The 16,774-nt window shown below is 43.4% G+C and overlaps 1 protein-coding gene across 1 annotated transcript in view; it reads left to right on the forward strand.

Moving 5' to 3' along the window:
- The window catches only part of PDZD2 (PDZ domain containing 2), a 374,099-nt gene that overhangs the window by 312,316 nt on the left and 45,009 nt on the right, over nt 1-16,774 (forward strand). The window contains exons 8-13 of the mRNA XM_006896805.1: nt 2,819-2,938; nt 4,087-4,201; nt 9,202-9,275; nt 9,383-9,608; nt 11,216-11,333; nt 13,353-13,485. Coding sequence (XP_006896867.1) covers nt 2,819-2,938; nt 4,087-4,201; nt 9,202-9,275; nt 9,383-9,608; nt 11,216-11,333; nt 13,353-13,485 — 786 coding nt within the window. The remainder of the gene's footprint in view (nt 1-2,818; nt 2,939-4,086; nt 4,202-9,201; nt 9,276-9,382; nt 9,609-11,215; nt 11,334-13,352; nt 13,486-16,774) is intronic.

Below are 16,774 nucleotides of genomic sequence, written 5' to 3' on the forward strand. Positions count from 1 at the left end.
CCATTAAACCAGGCAGTTGAAGAGCCACCATTGGGACCTTGTCCCGAGATCTTCAGCGACGCAGAGGTGAAAGAAGAAGACGTGACTGCAGTCACACCCCAAGTACCAGGACATTCATAGAGTGTAGGCTTATAAAGGGTCTGAGTCTGGGCCGTGCTCTTACTTTTGGTGGGTTGTGATTGTGTAATAGTCGGGACAACTGAGTCTCAGAGAGAAAAGTATTTTGTTCAAGATGACAAGCCACAGAAATGGGAAAGAGAAGATGCACGCAGATGGCTGGTCTTGTGTCTTTAGAGGAAGCACTGCGCTGCTTCTGACCCTGTTTACCTGACCAGTATGTCCATGAGTCAAAAGCAGAGTTTTGTGACTCAAGCTGTGTTGTGTTGAACTCACCCAAAGGCAGCTCTGGAGGGGTGGCTGCTGAGGAAAACACGGCAGGAATCTCACTCAGAGTCAGGGTGAGACGAGTCCAGACCTGTTGGTGGGTCACAGCCTGTGGTAGCAGGAGTCAGGCAGCAGTCAGTCACAGGAGGGCTTCCTCACGAGAGAGACAGACGAGAGAAGTCGTACGGTCACCACCATGTGGGTGGTGCATGTTCAACGGTGACTTCTGAACTGAACCAGGGAGGACAAGTGAACGTCTTTCCAGCCCAGAACCATCTACTTGTGACCAGGATCCAAGAAGCACAGAGCAGTGAAGAAAGTGAGCATAAAGTGGGCTTGTTTTTCATCTTCAGATTATCCTTTGGCTCTACTGTCTCACCATATTTTCTACCTTTTTTTAATTTGTGGTTCTCTCTCCCTCCACTCATAGCCCTGTTGGCACAGTGGGTTAAGTATTGGGCTGCTGGCTGGAAGGTCGGATGATTTGAACTCATCCACAAGAGAAAGACGAGGCGGGCTGTAAATCTTCTTTAAAGATTTCACGGCCATGGAGACTTGATGGGTCAGTCCTCCTCCGTCCTGTATGGGTGATGGCAGTGGGGTTTGTCCTCCCTTCGCTAGAAAGTATTATGTAAAGGTAGCAAATATCATCAAGGCATCTACAACTCATGGTTACCCTGTATGTGAGAAAAGTACAACTATGATCCATAGGCATTTTCATGGCTAATTTTTTGGAAGGAGTTCACCAAGACTTTCTTCCGAGACATGCCTGGATAGATTCAACCTTCTAACCTTTTGATTTGTAGCGAGCTCTTGAACTATTTGCACCACCCGGGGACTTCTTGTCCTGGATCTCTACCAGAACTCTGTGCAGTAATGAATCTGTGCTGTACTCATACCGTGCCATCCACTGAGCTCTTAGAAAGTGCCTAGTGAGACAGCTAATGAGGCTTCCTGTTTTCCTTTTCCTTTTCTGTAGTCCAGGTGGCTAACAGCCACCATAGTAAACAGCACAAGTGTAGAGAGGGTGAGACAGACCCTTCACCTCTCCAAGATGTGAGGGAAGCACTCTCACTCTTAGTACATATGATTCCCAAAAAGGAGATGGAGTGAGATGCTGCTGGAAATTGATGATCAAAGAAATAATGTCTTTATAAATCCAAGCAGGAACCCCCTCAGCTCTAGGATTGCAAGCCCGTGGGCTATGTCCCGCATCTATGTGATGGTTTCAGTAAAGGGCAGCCACCATGCCAAGTCCACGTTGTTTCCTTGAATGACTCCGAGTCTGAGAGACCCACGCGGCTGGCAGCTCTTTCCTACAACTGGAAAGTATCCTTGTTCCAAGCTGCCAGGAACACAAAAATGTGGGCAGCCATCTCCTTTCTACCTTTGAACATAGAATACAAAACAGTAAGAATAAAAACCATTTTTTCTATCGCTTCACTGATGTTAAATTAGAATTGTTTTGTTTATGCTAGAATCACTGGATCATTTAAGAGATTTAATCGACGAGTAATTGTAAGGAGGTGGGCAGTAGAAGTGCTTCAGAAGTCCATGGTCATAATCTCCGGTTTGTGTTCTAAATGCTCACATGTGAACTGTGGATGACGGACAGGAAAGGGAGCTGGAGATTTGATTGCCGTGTGCCAGGGAGGGAGGCAGACTGTGGATGGGGTGAACGTATTTTGCTTTCCAAATGTGAAGGATTAGAACTGGGGCTGCTGCCCTCCCTCAGCAGGATGTTTTATGTGCAGTAACAACAGTTGTCTGGGTTTGTGGTTTGAGCTTGATAAGCAGCGAGAGCTTGCTGAGTTTTTCCGTGAGTGATGGAAGCTTGAAACGGTGATTCTTCCTAGCCATGATCTTGACCTTGGGTTTGAGGAGAGGGTGGCTCGCAAGCAAGAACCTGCCCACAGATGGTCATCTTATGCCCCGAAGGTCTCTTTGTGTCAGGTTCCTCCATTCCATCAGGCACAAGTCAGACCTGTGCGATGCAGGCAAGAAGAGAGAAACACGATGCCGTTAAGTCCCAGGCATTTCTTTTTCTGAAGGAGGAAAATATAACAGCCTCTAACAAGACTATATTCCAGTATTAGCCATAATGAACTTTTAAGCCATTAGAAATTGCTGTTGTTGTTGTTGTTGTTAGGTGCCATCAAATCAACTAGGATTCATAGCAACCCTCTGAACAACAGATCTGAGCATAACTCTATCTTGTGCCAGCCTCACAATCCGTCTCATGACCAAGCCCATTGTCACGGCCACTGTGCCAGTCCTGCCCCTTGAGGGTCATCTTATCTTTTGTTGACCTTCCCCGGTGATGGTCGATGACAGGCAAAGGCTTCCCCATCGCAAAAGGCCCCTGAGAGTTTCAGAGCCTGGGTGGATTTTTATGCTGGAGACCTTCTCTGACTCGCTGTGTCCTGCCTCGCAGGAATACCACATCATGAAGAAGTCCACCCGCTCGCTGAGCACCACACAGGTGGAATCCCCTTGGAGGTTCATCCGCCCGTCCGTTATCTCCATCATCGGGCTGTACAAAGAGAAAGGCAAGGTGAGGTCTCGGCGCTTTTCAGCTCCAGCTGAACGTGAGTGTGCGCTTTTTAAAAATGAGTAGCGACTTGTTACTGGTTTTACAATAGAAGCGGGATCAAGGGGAATAGAAAGCTGCCCCGCAATCAATCCCAAAGGTGCACAGTTCGAATCCGCCAGATGCTATCCTGGAGAAGGAGGGGGCAATCTCCTCCTGTGCCAGTCAGATCTGACTCAACAGTACATAAAAAGAAAAGAGATTGCACAGCTGAGGTTGTAAGCCCCTTTGACATACAGAGCAGTTTCAATAAAATATTTGCTCAGGTAAGAAAAAAAAAAAGAGAGTGAAAAAAATTTTAAAATAAAAAGAGGAATAGATTCGTGTAGGTTGCCATGCATTTGGGGGAAGTCCCTGGCGTTCTCCTGTGACTTCAGGCTGTGGGTCGGTCACACGCTGATATGAGCGGTCCCCAGCTCAGGCTGCAGTGGCCCCATAGCGTGACCGAAGGTGGACTGAATGCTACAGCGTTTACTGTCTCTTCAAAGAAAAGCAGAACCTGCCTCTTCTGGGAAAACCCTCAGGTCCCCTTTTATGTGACTGTCGTGGGAGCCCCATTATCATAAATGAAATGCTACAGTTGACAATCAGAATAAATTTTTAAATTAATGAAAAGATGGGAAAAAAATCAGTAACTTACAGAGTGTAAAATGACATGCATGAACTACTCCGTGGATTAACATGAAATGCCATTTGGAGAGTCCAACAACTGTTGAATGTGGCAATTTCATATGTTCAAAGCCAAGGCTTTCGCCTTTTGGCCTAACCCATGGCTTGTTATGTACCATCGAATCCAGAGCAGACTCATAGCTGGCCCTCCAGAAAGTTTTCAGAGGCAGAAAGTAACACGAAGGAGATTTCCCGCCTTTCTCCTGTGGAGCAGCAAACCACATGTCTTTGGGGTAGTGGCACAGCTCATTACAACTAAGCCACTGGAGCTCCCTAGTGTGTGGCTGGTGTGAGGCATAGAGTAGGGAATGAGCGGGGAATGGAGTAGGACGTGCAAGCTTGAATTTATAGCCAATTGATTAGGTTAGTTGTGAGCCTGGTTGGAGACGACACCCGCAGTTCATATACTGGGCTAACTTGGATCCCCGTCTGCTTGGCTGTAGGGCCTGGGCTTCAGCATTGCCGGAGGTCGAGACTGCATTCGAGGGCAGATGGGGATTTTTGTCAAAACCATTTTCCCAAATGGCTCAGCGGCAGAGGATGGAAGACTTAAAGAAGGTAGGAACATGCTTCTTGGGGTTCCTCTTGGCTGTGCACTTTGGGGCTGGGAGAACCCCCAGACAGGATGATGCCTGTGTGGCAGGAGTCCAGTGGACGCGGGTTGGCCCCAACACTGAGCCCCCTGAAGGCCGACATGTGCGAGAACCTGAACCAGCTGCGGACTTGAAACCTTCATCCCTCTCTGGATGAGTTATGCTGAATAAATGAGTTAGTGTAGGAAAAGGGTCTTCCTATTGTGAGTAGGCTCTTTAAATGACTCTACAAGTCTTCTTGGGTTAGTTCATTATGTGTCGGGCTGCTGGTGAAAAGATCCGTGGTTCCAACCCACCAGCTGGTCCCCAACAGAAAGCTGAGCAAGTTCCTCCTGTGAAAACTTACAGCCTCAGGAACCTGATGGAGAGTGGCCGTGGGTCGGACTCAACTCAGCGGCCCTGGTTGGGTTGGGGTTTGAGTGACCATACTGCTGTCGTGGCTCTTGATCAAGCTCCTTGCAGTGAAAATACTTGAGCATTGACAATCCAATCTCGCCTCAGCCTGGGACGGAAGCTGGATGCCTGACCATGGATAGACAGCTCCTGTTGTTGTTGTTGTTGTTATGTGCCGTCGAGTCGCTTGCGACTCATAGCGACCCTATGTACAACAGCCCTAAACTCCGCTCTGTCCTGTGCCAATCGCACTGTCTCTGACACACCCATCCCGATTATCCCAGTCACTGAATCAATCCACCTCATAGAGGGCCTTCCTCTCCTGCGCTGTCCCTCCACCCTCCCAACCATGATGTCCTGTCCCTCCACCCTCTCAAGCATGATGTCCTTCTCCAAGGACCAGTCTCTCCTCACAACATGTCCAAAGTATGCTAGACGGAGCCTCAGAATCCTTGCCTCCAAGGAGCCACCCGGTTTAACCCTTTCCAGGACAAATCTGTTTGTTTTCCTAGCAGTCCATGGTATTCTCAGTACTCTTCTCCAGCACCACAGCTCAAAGGCATCAAACTCTGCTGTTAAAATCTACCAACATGTAGTTTGGTCCCTAAATGAGCATTTTTTTTTATCTTCCTGAGCACCTACACTTTTGCCACACAGAAGTAGGTGTGAATTAAATTACCGCTGAGGTACCCCAGCTACCACAGGTACCTTCAGTATTTTGAATGAGACTGGTTCTTGGAGAAGGACATCATGCTCAGAAGGGTGGAGGGACAGCGCAGGAGAGGATGACTTCAAATGAGATGGATGAACATAGTTACTGGGGCAATGGAGGTTGGTTTGTCAGAGTCAGTGAGACTGGCTCAGGGCAGGGCCGGCTTCAGAGCTGTCGTCCATAGGGTCGCTGTGAGTTGGAGGCCACTTGATGGTACATACAACAACAACAAATGGGCCTTATATTGTATAATGCTTTTAACATTTATAAAACATTTCCACATTGGTTTAATTACAAGACTATCAGGTAAGCATTTTGAGCTGAGAGCTTTTGTTGTACATGAGAAAACTTGACACCAGGGCCTGTCCAACCCCAGCACGAACACACTCTTGGGATAGAGCAGAAGCGAAATTTAAACCCAAATCCTAGGATCCAGAGTTCTCTTCACCTTTCCTCCTTCCCACTATGATCTCACTTAATATACGGAAAGCACAGAACCCCTCTTTCTTTTTTTTTCTTCTTTTTTTTATTTTATTATTTTTGTGTGAGTGTACCATCAAATCAGATCTGACTGGTACAGGAGGAGATTGTCCCTCCTTCTCTGGCAGAGCATCTGGTGGATTCGAACCATGTGCCTCTGGGATTGTAGTTGCAGCTCCTTGCCACTAGGCCACCAGAGCTCCCCTCAAACCCCTCTTTCTTCCTCCGGCAGCTTTATCATGATAATTGGTTAAATAGAATTTGACAAGATAGAATTTCCTTTAAGCTTAAACACAGTAGCTGCTTTTAAGAGAGAATCTTTTGTAGTCATTGTTTAGCAAGAAAATCTCAAACCAGAGTGGCCTTTATGTGGTATGTCATGCTACATTGTCATTAAAGGGATTTTCCATAGAGTTGCTGTATATATATTTGTGTATGTGTGTGTTTACTATTAGGGAGTTCCCGTGGCCTAGGGGAAAGGGGCTGTGCTGCCGAGTCAAAGACAGGTGATTCGAGTCCACCAATTGCTTCATGGAAGAGCAGTGAGAAGTCTCTCCCCGGGCCATTTACAGCGTCTGAAAACCCTCTCGAGGGCCAGCTAGGAGTCGGTTCTGATTCAGTGGCTCAAAACAAACAATAACATTATTTACTATGGGATGCTGCAGCTTTGGTGGTAGAATTCTCACCTTCGTGCAGGATTCCCAGGTTCAATGCTGTCAGCGGAGGCTTGTGTATGGCTATGATGCTCAACCCATTTCCATGGAGTTCCTTGAGTAGGAAAAAAAAGGACTAGCCATCTACCCCCCCCCCAAATTAGCCAAGGGATTTCATGTGAACTATGAAGAGTATTGTCTAATCTCTAACTTACAGACCCTGACTTAGTCTTTAAATGGAAAAGAGTAAACTCAGTCAGTCCCTGATTTCAGGCAGAGGCGCTGGGAGAAATCCAAACGCATATGGGAAGATGTGAGCAGGTTTACTGCTTCCCCGGCTGAGGATTCCTGGCTCGCCCCTCATGCAGGGTGAGCTTCACAGAAGGTGCTGGTGCCTCGTGCCAGAATAATGCAAAACCCCAGCAGAGCATTTTTATAATGATTGTGCCATGTATTCACTTGATTGGAACTCTCCTGCACCACTGGGAGAATCTGCGAAAGGACAGGAAACCCCAACAGTTAGGAAAGGTTCAGCATGCTTGACCCTCCTAATGACTCCTTTTTCAGATGTGTCATTTCCAAGAAATGTCAATGGATGGATTTTAAATCTGTTGGATGGTGTAGCCAAGGCTTCTAGGAAGTTTCTATGCCTCACTGCTTTCCCCATGTAGAAGCAGACCAAGAACATACATTTGCTCAGCTGTTGAGTGATTGATGATGCCAGGTGATTTGCAAGAAGATATTTTTCCCCCTTCTCTTATGTTACTACTTCTGCAATCACGTGAAGGAGGAAACATACAACAAGGGCATGAGGAGCGAGGGGCATTCTTGCCGCTCACCTGCCCGATAGGGAGATGGGTTCATAGTTCGAGTTGCATAGTCTGTTTTAACCAACCACACGCTGTGCTGGTGGGATTGGCCGTTGATGGAAAGACGGGATGGTGTCTGTCCTTCTGCTCTCGGCACTTTGTTGGAGATGTATGAAGTCTCACTTCTCTTCAGCCCTGCTGTGCAGATGACACTCACTCTTCTGTGACATCTCTGTAGAGTTTTTGATGAACTGTTTGCTGAAAAAGAACCCTTGTCCCTAGAAGACAGATCAAAAATGAGCTCCAGTAAGTCAGCAGGCTGCTCAGGTTCTTGTCTATTCCCAGAAGACTTTTTCTACAGCTTGAAAAATGACCTGATTAGACTTTCTTAGAGTTCAATGTGGGTCCAGCAGAGAGAGAGGGGGACTGAGAGAGTGAGCAATTTTGAGACATTCCAGCCAGCCAGCCATTTGCCCTCAAGTCAACAGTAGCTCGAGATGACCCCATCTGTGTCAGAGGAGAGCTACCCTCCAGAGGATCTTCACAGCTGATAAAGTGTAGCTGCCAATCACCAGACCTTTCTTGTGATGGGAGGAAAGGATGGGCAGCCTCTCATGCAGAGCTACAGCGCAGAAACCCAGTGAATGGTGTCTGTGAGTCATACCACTTCATGGCATTGTGTTTGGGGTTGGCTTCTTTGTGTGTTGTGGGTTTTGCTTTTGCTACCCAGAGACTACGAATTTGAGATGTAGTTAATATTGCTGTGTGCCATTAAGTCAATTTCAACTCATATGAGCTTTGTAGGACACAGAGGAGCTGCCCTATGCAATCAATGACCTTTATGGGAGCAGGTCACCTGGTCTTTTTTTTCAGGAAGTTGCTGATGGGCTCAAACCACTGACGTTTCCATTAACAGCCAAGTGTCCGACCATTGCGACACCAGAGTTCTCTACAATAATCTCTTCTGCAGGAGAAGCCCATAGTAACTTCCCAGCATAAGGTCTGATAGTGTCAAAAGACCAAGACACATGGGCTATTTCTGGGGGTGGGGTTGCCCAGCCCCCGTGATCTCATAGCAAAATTCTTATCTCTGTCTTTGAAACCGATTTCCATTCACCATGTGAATGTCTGGCCAGGCTCAGGCAGCTTGTGTTTCTTCAAATCCAGGAGTGACAGCTGCTCAGATGCTGCATGTCTTCATGCTTCGTTGGATTTAAGCCTTTTTCACAATGACCATGAAAGAAAGCCTTGCTTTTGAAATGTAGAGTCTGTCTTGTCAAATGTGGCAGTGGCTAAAGAGGAAAACCTTAATGCTTCCTGGAGTTGATTTCATCAAAGACTGAAATGTAGAATTGCTTTTACAGAATACGCATTGTAATTAATTGTCCTTTTGGTGACATGCCTGGGAGTATGAGTAATGAAGGTAGATTGAGACAAGAAAAGCTGTTTTGTAGAACCGGAACGCAGGGACCCTGTGAGAGCTTGCAGAAGAAGGGCGGGTCATCTCCTCCTGTGCAATTGCTGCCTCTGCAAACCTGCTGGAGGGTCAGCTATGAGTGGATTCTGACTTGATGACAAATGACAACATGAGAGCTTATCCTGGTGTGGACCATGCAGTCGTTAAATGCCATTTAGTCCTCATAGCGAGCCTCTGAACTACAGACCTGAACTTTATCCTGTCCTGCACCATTGTCCCAGTCTCTGCCCTGCTGAAACCCATTGTTGCAGTCACTGTGTCTTCTAGTCTATATAACTGAGGGTCATCCTCGCCTTTGATGACCCTCACCTTCCTCACCATGATGTGTTTTTCCAAGGATTGGCCCCTCTTAACAACATACCCAAAGTATGTGAGACCAGGAAGCTAGATGCCAATAAATTCAAGCTTGATGCTAATGTAATTCTCATCTTTGGTTACCAGGGGATGAAATCCTAGATGTAAATGGAATACCGATAAAAGGCTTGACATTTCAAGAAGCCATACATACCTTTAAGGTAACATCATTCTTGCTGGTCTTCTCTCTCCTCTTTCTTTACCCCTCCTTTATTTCCTTCTGGCTTTGGTAAGATATTTAAGTGCAACTTTCTTCTTGTTTTCTCAGCAAATCCGAAGTGGATTGTTCGTATTAACTGTCCGCACAAAGTTATTGAGCCCAAGCCTCACGCCCTGCTCGACGCCCACACACATGAGCCGATCCAGCTCCCCAAACTTCAATGCCAGTGGGGGAACCTTGGCAGCAGGCTCTGAAGAAAGTAGTTCTTCGTCCTTGGGCCGGAAGACGCCTGGGCCCAAGGACAGGATTGTCATGGAAGTAACCCTCAACAAAGGTGACACGAGCTAGTCCTCGCTTGCACGTTCTTGACTGGCAGCTTGTAAACTCTTATTATGTTCTTTTTATTTTTTTCCTATATAATTTTTCTATGAATTATGCCTTTGGAACCATCTTTGGAAAACATGATATTCCTTTAAGTGGACAGTGTGACATAAAAAGCAGAGATCTGAATCATTGTGCAAAAGTGAAGGGTGATTACCAGCAATGCAAAGGTCTTTAGACTCTTGCCCAGATGGATCATTATGGGTCAGAGACTTGTGTTTAAGGAAATCCAAAATCACTGGATAATTAAATCTAAGACAAATGCAAATTTGTAAAGGTGGTTTTTGAGGGGGGGAAAAACCTATTATAGTGCACTTTTGGTTGCAAATTTGAGACTATAGTTTATACCAGTAACTAAAGTCATATTGTTGTTAGCGGCCCTTGAGGGGGTTCTGAATCCTAGGGTCTTTGTTTGCAACAGAAACAGAGAGAAAAACCCAGCCTGAACCTGGCCCTCACCATCTCTGTTGTGCTTAGATCCATTGTTGGACCATCTTGTTGAAGGTCTTCCTTTTCCACTGACCCTCCGTTTACAAAAGTCCTAACTGATTGTCAAATCTTACTGGTTTTCATCTGTTTCTTCTCCCCCCATCTACTGCAGCAAAGTAATGAGCACACAAATAAATAAGATATTGGTTGCTAGACAGAGAAGTAAAAGACAGTCTTAAGTTTTATATATAGGTAGTAACTAGGTAGTAGGCTCTGTCCATTCCCAAAACCAAATTTGAGGACGGTCCTAGCCTAAGCAGGAAAAATACCTTTGGAGGATTGAGTCCATAGTTACCTCTGTTCCATCTGTGGCCTCACATTATTAACAGAATATTGCAGTAGTGACCAAGTAAAGCTGGACAGGTATTGCAATTAAAAATTATAATAGGTTGCACACCCATTTTTATTGTGGCTTTGTTCACAATAGCAAAGAGCTGAAAACAACCCAAGTGCCAATCAACAAATGAATGGATAGAGAAGCTCTGGTATATTCACACAATGGAATACTATGCAGCATTGAAAAACAAGGAACTCATGAAATATGCCAAATGGGTGACCTTGGAGGACATTATGCTGAATGAAATATCTCAGTAACAAAAGGACAAATATTGCATAGGGTCACTGTTGTAAAATAGGACTGACATCAGAGTTAAGGGAAGACAGAAAAGGAGGGGAGGAATGATGTATACTGCATTGAAACAGATGAGGGAGAGAACTGTTTAAAAGGGATATATGAATGGGTATTCTTGTCATTACATAAGTCCAGAGTGAAGGCTGCATAGTGGAGTGGACTTGGGGGGCAGGGGAGGGTGGGCATTGCATACAATGAAAGAGTTTTTCTTTTCAAGAAGAATGAATTGCGGGAGAGGGGGTGGGTAGGGAGAAAAGCATAACAATGAATAACTAGAAATCCTAAGTCTCTGTAAACTTACATTAAAATTACTTTAAAAAAAAAGAAATTCTAATTGGTGAAGATTAGCAGGTCCCAGTCTGTTCTGTAAATTCTAATCAGTTCTTTCCCGGTCATGGTGTGATTTTCAGTTTTGTTTTCTTACATGGCGCCTCCCACAGAGCCAAGGGTTGGACTCGGCATCGGTGCCTGCTGCCTGGCTCTAGAGAACAGTCCTCCAGGAATCTACATTCACAGCCTTGCCCCGGGATCCGTAGCCAAGATGGAGAGCAACCTGAGGTTCGTTGACATCTACTAGTTCAAGGTTCTGCTGGGCTAGTAAATTAGTGAGTAGACTATGTAAGCTTTCTGCGCTACATAGTCCTTCGTGGGACCTAGATCTTTGTATTACTTATAATAATGTAGCTGGGATTATAATTAAGAGCATCCCCCAAAAAGGAAAAACCTAATAAAAATGAAATTTGGTTTTGTTGGGAACTAGAAAACTGCATTTTGAATTAAAATAGTACTCCACTCCTAACAATTTTGTTCTCTTTGAACTTGGACACTGCATTTCAGAAACTGGAAGAATGCAAATATTGTCTTTACTTTCATATTAATTTATGACAGATTCATATGAGCTACTGGAAAGTGCTCATAAGGACTCAGTCATTGGGTTCAAGGGTCTGGAAAACATGCCCTTGAATGGTGTGATTCTTACTTACTATATATAATCTCTTGAGCCTTTCCTGTTTTCATTTCTTGCTGTGCCGTGATGTCCAGTTGCCTAAACTCACTGGGTGTCCCATTTCTCAATCCTGACTGTTGTAGCATCTGTGAGTCATGAGAGAATTTTGATTATGCGGGAGATGGATCAGACTACTACAAAAAGAATCATTGCCGTTTATACCCACCTAAGCCTCACAAAAATGCATCTGTGCTGCACAAAGTGCCCTCTACAAACAGTATCACGTTGCTGCTCTCTGAGTTACTTAGTTCTGGAGCCGATGAGGAATTGTCAGAATGCTGTTCCTTGAAGTTACCATGTTTGAGCTCAGTTAATAGATTATATTACATTTTAGTTAATCATCAGAGTGTATTTTCATAAGGGGGGAAATTAGCAAATCATCCAAAGTACATTAAAGAAAATATACTTTTAGAGCCCAAGGAAAAAAAAAATCCTTTAATGACATCCCAAAATGATGTTTCTTTCTTGAATGGTTCCATATGTCTGGAGTCTGCCAAATGAACATTCTTCAAGCCCCATATAAAGAGGCTTTGTTCTCCCACACTGAGTTCTCTCCCTGTAATTTCAAGTTAAAATGGGCAGCTTGTCCTCAATTTCTTATTTGTTCAAATTTGAAACAAATTCTTGAGTAACCTTTGAGCTTCAGATATTTCCTCCTGAACTTATATTACAACAGCCAGTTCAAATGGTAGAAATGAAGAAATTGATGGTGGTCGAGGGGGTATCACATCAATGATGAGAATATCAAGAGTCAGGTAGATGGGATGTCAATAGTATGTGACAGCTGGTTGGCCTCTTTGAGCCCATAGTCTTATCTCCATAATGACAATAATAGCATGTACTAAAAGCACTATCCTGCTTAGCATGGTACTTGACATACAGTACGTGCTTAAGAAATTATATCCTTCATTGTTTGTTGTTGTATATAGATAGGGTGTCTAGAAGAGAAGGACATCATATTTGGAAGGGTGGAGGGACAGCACAGGAGAAAAACCCATTTGAGATGGATTGATATAGTAATTAGGGCATTGGGGATTGGTGTGTAGGAATCGGTGAGACTGGCTCAGGACAGGACAGGCTTCAGAGCTGCCTGTACATAGGGTCGCTATGAGTTGCAGGCAATTTGACAGGATATAACATCGAGAAGTCAGTATTGACTCATTGGCACCTAACATTCCTGAAGTATGGATAGATACACATAAGGGCTTTGCCAGTTTAGAATCCTATTTGTTTTCACGAGTTGTTTTTTACAGTTGGGTTTTTTTACAGTTTTGCAAATATGAAGCAATGTCATAGGTTGACTTCCTGCTAGGATTTTGCTTTTCTATCCCAGGTATACTAAATCAAAATCTATACCTGATACTAAGAATCATCCGAGGATCGTGTTAAAATACAGATTCAGAATCGGTATATCTGGGGTGGAAATGCAAGTTCTCAGCAGGGAATTAAACCAGAAGGAACCCATTTGAAGGCCTGTTTGCTGCTTAAATATATTTGGAAAATAAATGTCTCCCAGATGGAAATCTTATACAAGCTGATTCTTACCAGAATGTTGGTTATGTTGCCCTTAGCCGCGGAGATCAAATCCTGGAAGTGAACTCAGTCAACGTTCGCCATGCTGCTTTGAGCAAAGTCCACGCCATCTTGAGCAAATGCCCCCCGGGGCCCGTGCGCCTTGTCATCGGCCGTCACCCGAATCCAAAGGTGAACGATTTCATACTGTTCTGAGTATGAGGAAGTGGTCTGGTTGTTTATCCAGTCACAAAGTTGCTTCTAGGCTGGCCCCACAGCACACATTCCCAAGGTCACTCATCCTCGGGTGGGACAGGTTACCCAGCTGGGGATGGAGGCTCAACTTGTGACCCCAGAGTAGCCAAGGGAACTGCTACCCCTGGGAAATAAGCCCTTGACCTTGACTTCTTCCTCTTAGAAAGTGAAAATCCTGTTTTTACAATGTTGTGATCAAATTTAATGTTGAGGTGGTGGAAGGTAAGAGTAATGGGTTCTAAGGAGCTCAAGTGTTTGATCTCTGGTGAGGTACCTAACCTGTCTGGGTTAATGTACCAGGAAAATATGACAGTGTTGAACTAGACGATCCCTATCAACCTATTCATTTTAAGATAATACTGATCTCTCTCTTTCTCTTCTATATATTCTGTTGTGTGTCCACATGTTAGAAATGACCTTTAAGTTTAAATCTAAGTACTAAGTAAATTGTTAAAACAGTCGGTGAATTAAAAAAAAAAAGTCAGTGAATTTCCAGCTCTTTTCTTCAAGTAAGAAATAAGACTGAATCAAGATTGAAATAGTATAAAAATAAATTCTGCACTAGATAAAAGATCACTATACTTTAAACTTGATTAATAATCTCAATTCACATAAATTAGTGACTATCTTTGCATTTCTGTAGAATTTTTAAAATGATAACTTTTTCAGACACTTAAAGGGAAAATAAATGTCTGTTTTTGAGGAGTTTCTTTTGTAATGTTAATTTAGCTGGATTTTTAGATTTTCATTTTTTTAGTCAAAAATACCTACTTATAAAGTGACTCTTCTAATACAATTTGAATAAATGAAAATAGAATGAAACTTGGTTTTACAAACTAATTGGGGGGTTTTTGTCCTAAGAGAGTATCAGGCATCAGGACTATAGAACTAAGAAACTGTCCTTTCCTACAAGCCTATGTCATACAGATTGTCAACTGTTACAATAAGGACCCTCTGATGGGGCTGGGCAACACCTCACATGCCCACACTACATAGAGGAGTCAGAATTTATCTTTACTCAAAAGAACATTGCAACTGCTTATATACCACCAGTCCTCCCATGTTCACTCAAAGAACCTACAATTTAGCAACCCAAACCCAAACCCACTACTTTCAAGGCAGTTCTGAATCATAGCTACCCTAAAAGGCAAAGTTGAACTGCCCCACCGAGCTTCTAAGACTTTATAATCTTTATAGAAACAGATTGCCACATCTTTCTCTCACAGAGTTACTGATGGATTTAAACCACTGGCCATTTAGCAGCCAAATGCTTTAACTACTGTACTGACAGGGCCCTTCAATCTAATACAAAGATTCTTATTATTACTGGTTCTTTTTATTGTTATTAAAAATATGTGTAGGAAAACATACACCAATTAGACAATTTCTGTATGTACAACTCAGTGACATTCATCAAGGTGTGCAACTATTCTTGCCCTCCTTTTCCAGATGATCTCCTCCATTGTTATTATAAACTGACTATCCACAAAGCTTACTGTCTAACCTTACAAGTTGGTGCTGTCTGCTTGATTGCAGATAGTTCTTTAAAAGAGCACAAGGCTCAAGGCAGATAGTCTTTACTAATGAAACTAAACTTCTGTATGACAAAAAGAAGCATTGTTTGGTTTTAAGAAGACTTATAGAGCAATAACTTTATAAATTATTACGTAACTTGGGAGGGACTGGAGAGCATTTTGCTCAGTGAACTAACTGAGTCCCACAAGGATAAATATTGTATAAGACCTTTATTGTAGAATGAGTATAAGGATCCAGGAGGGGTGGGAGAGGCTGGAAGCAGAGGGATGTGGATGTACAGGGGGAAGAGGGGATTAATCATTGGGTTGTACAATTTGTTGGGTGAGGGGGTGAGGGAAATCGAAAGAATTTGTTCAAATTTGTATTAGAATTTTGTAAATAAACTAATGAAAAGGAAAAAAAAATAAGACTTCTAGGTATGGTTTTGGTTTAAGGTTTAGAGATTCTCTCAGACCAATTGTTTCAAGGGTTTATACAGCCCCGATGTCTCCAGAAAGTCTTCTAAGATTTAACAAGAATTTTAAATTCTGTTCTGCATTATTCCTCCTTTTGACAATAGTTTTTCTATAGAATCTTTGATCAAAATAATGCAAGGGTTCTTAACTTGAAGTCCATGAATTTTAGAGGGGAGCTTAATGGAGTATGCAAATGAAGGGTGTATTTGCATTTACTTCTTTTTTTTAATTTTTTTATTTTTTAATTTTTTCTTTTTTATTAATTTTAATAAACATTTACAGAGATTTTGGATTTCCATTCATTCATTGCCGCACTTTTCTCCCTGCCCACCTCTCCCCATCAGTTCCCCCCCTCCGAAAAGAATAAGAAAAAAAAATTCCTTCATTGACACCATAGTATTTCATTGTGTGGATATACCAGAGCTTCTCTATCCATTCATTTGTTGATGGGCACTTGGGTTGTTTCCAGCTCTTTGCTTTTGTGAACAAAGCCCCAATAAACATGGGTGTGTATGACAGTGGTGCATTTTATCCCTAAAACATCAGTATGAGCATCATTTAAAACTCGTTGCCAGTGAATTCAGAACTGACTATCAGCTGACTCATAACTGGTTCTCTGAGACTGTAAATCACACAGGAGGAGATTGTCCATCTTTCTCTGTGGAGATATTGATAGATTCTGACCTCTAGAGAGATACTACCTCTGGGTGAGATTCTACGGACTATGTTACCAAGACTCCTTCATGTAAAACTAGTCACTTTAAAGTACTTGTGATATAATTTTCATACTTGTAGGAAAGTTGTGTGAATAATACAAATTCCCTTGACCCTTACTCAGATTCTCAGAGTTAATATTTCACTACTCTTGTTACATGTTAAGTGGCCTGCAACTCATAGCAACCCTATGCACAACAGCTCTGAACTCTGCCCTATCCTGAGCCAGTTTCACTATCTCTGACACACCTGCCCCATTACCCCAGTTACTGTGTCAATCCATCTCATCCAGGGTCTTGTTCTCTTGCTCTGTCCTTCCATCCTTCCAACATGATGAGTTTCTCTAAGGATTGGTCCCTCCTAGCAACATGCCCAAATTATGTCAGCCAGACTTCACAATCCTTGCCTCTAAGGAGCAACTTGGTTTTCCCCTCTTCAGGACAGACCTGTTTGTTCTCTTGGCATTCCATGGTATATTCAATACTCTTCTCCAGCACCACAACTTAAAGGTGTCAGTTCTT

This window comes from Elephantulus edwardii, unplaced genomic scaffold (assembly GCF_000299155.1).
Source record: "Elephantulus edwardii isolate Elephantulus edwardi_28Jun2011 unplaced genomic scaffold, EleEdw1.0 scaffold00191, whole genome shotgun sequence".
NCBI classification, from domain to species: domain Eukaryota; kingdom Metazoa; phylum Chordata; class Mammalia; order Macroscelidea; family Macroscelididae; genus Elephantulus; species Elephantulus edwardii.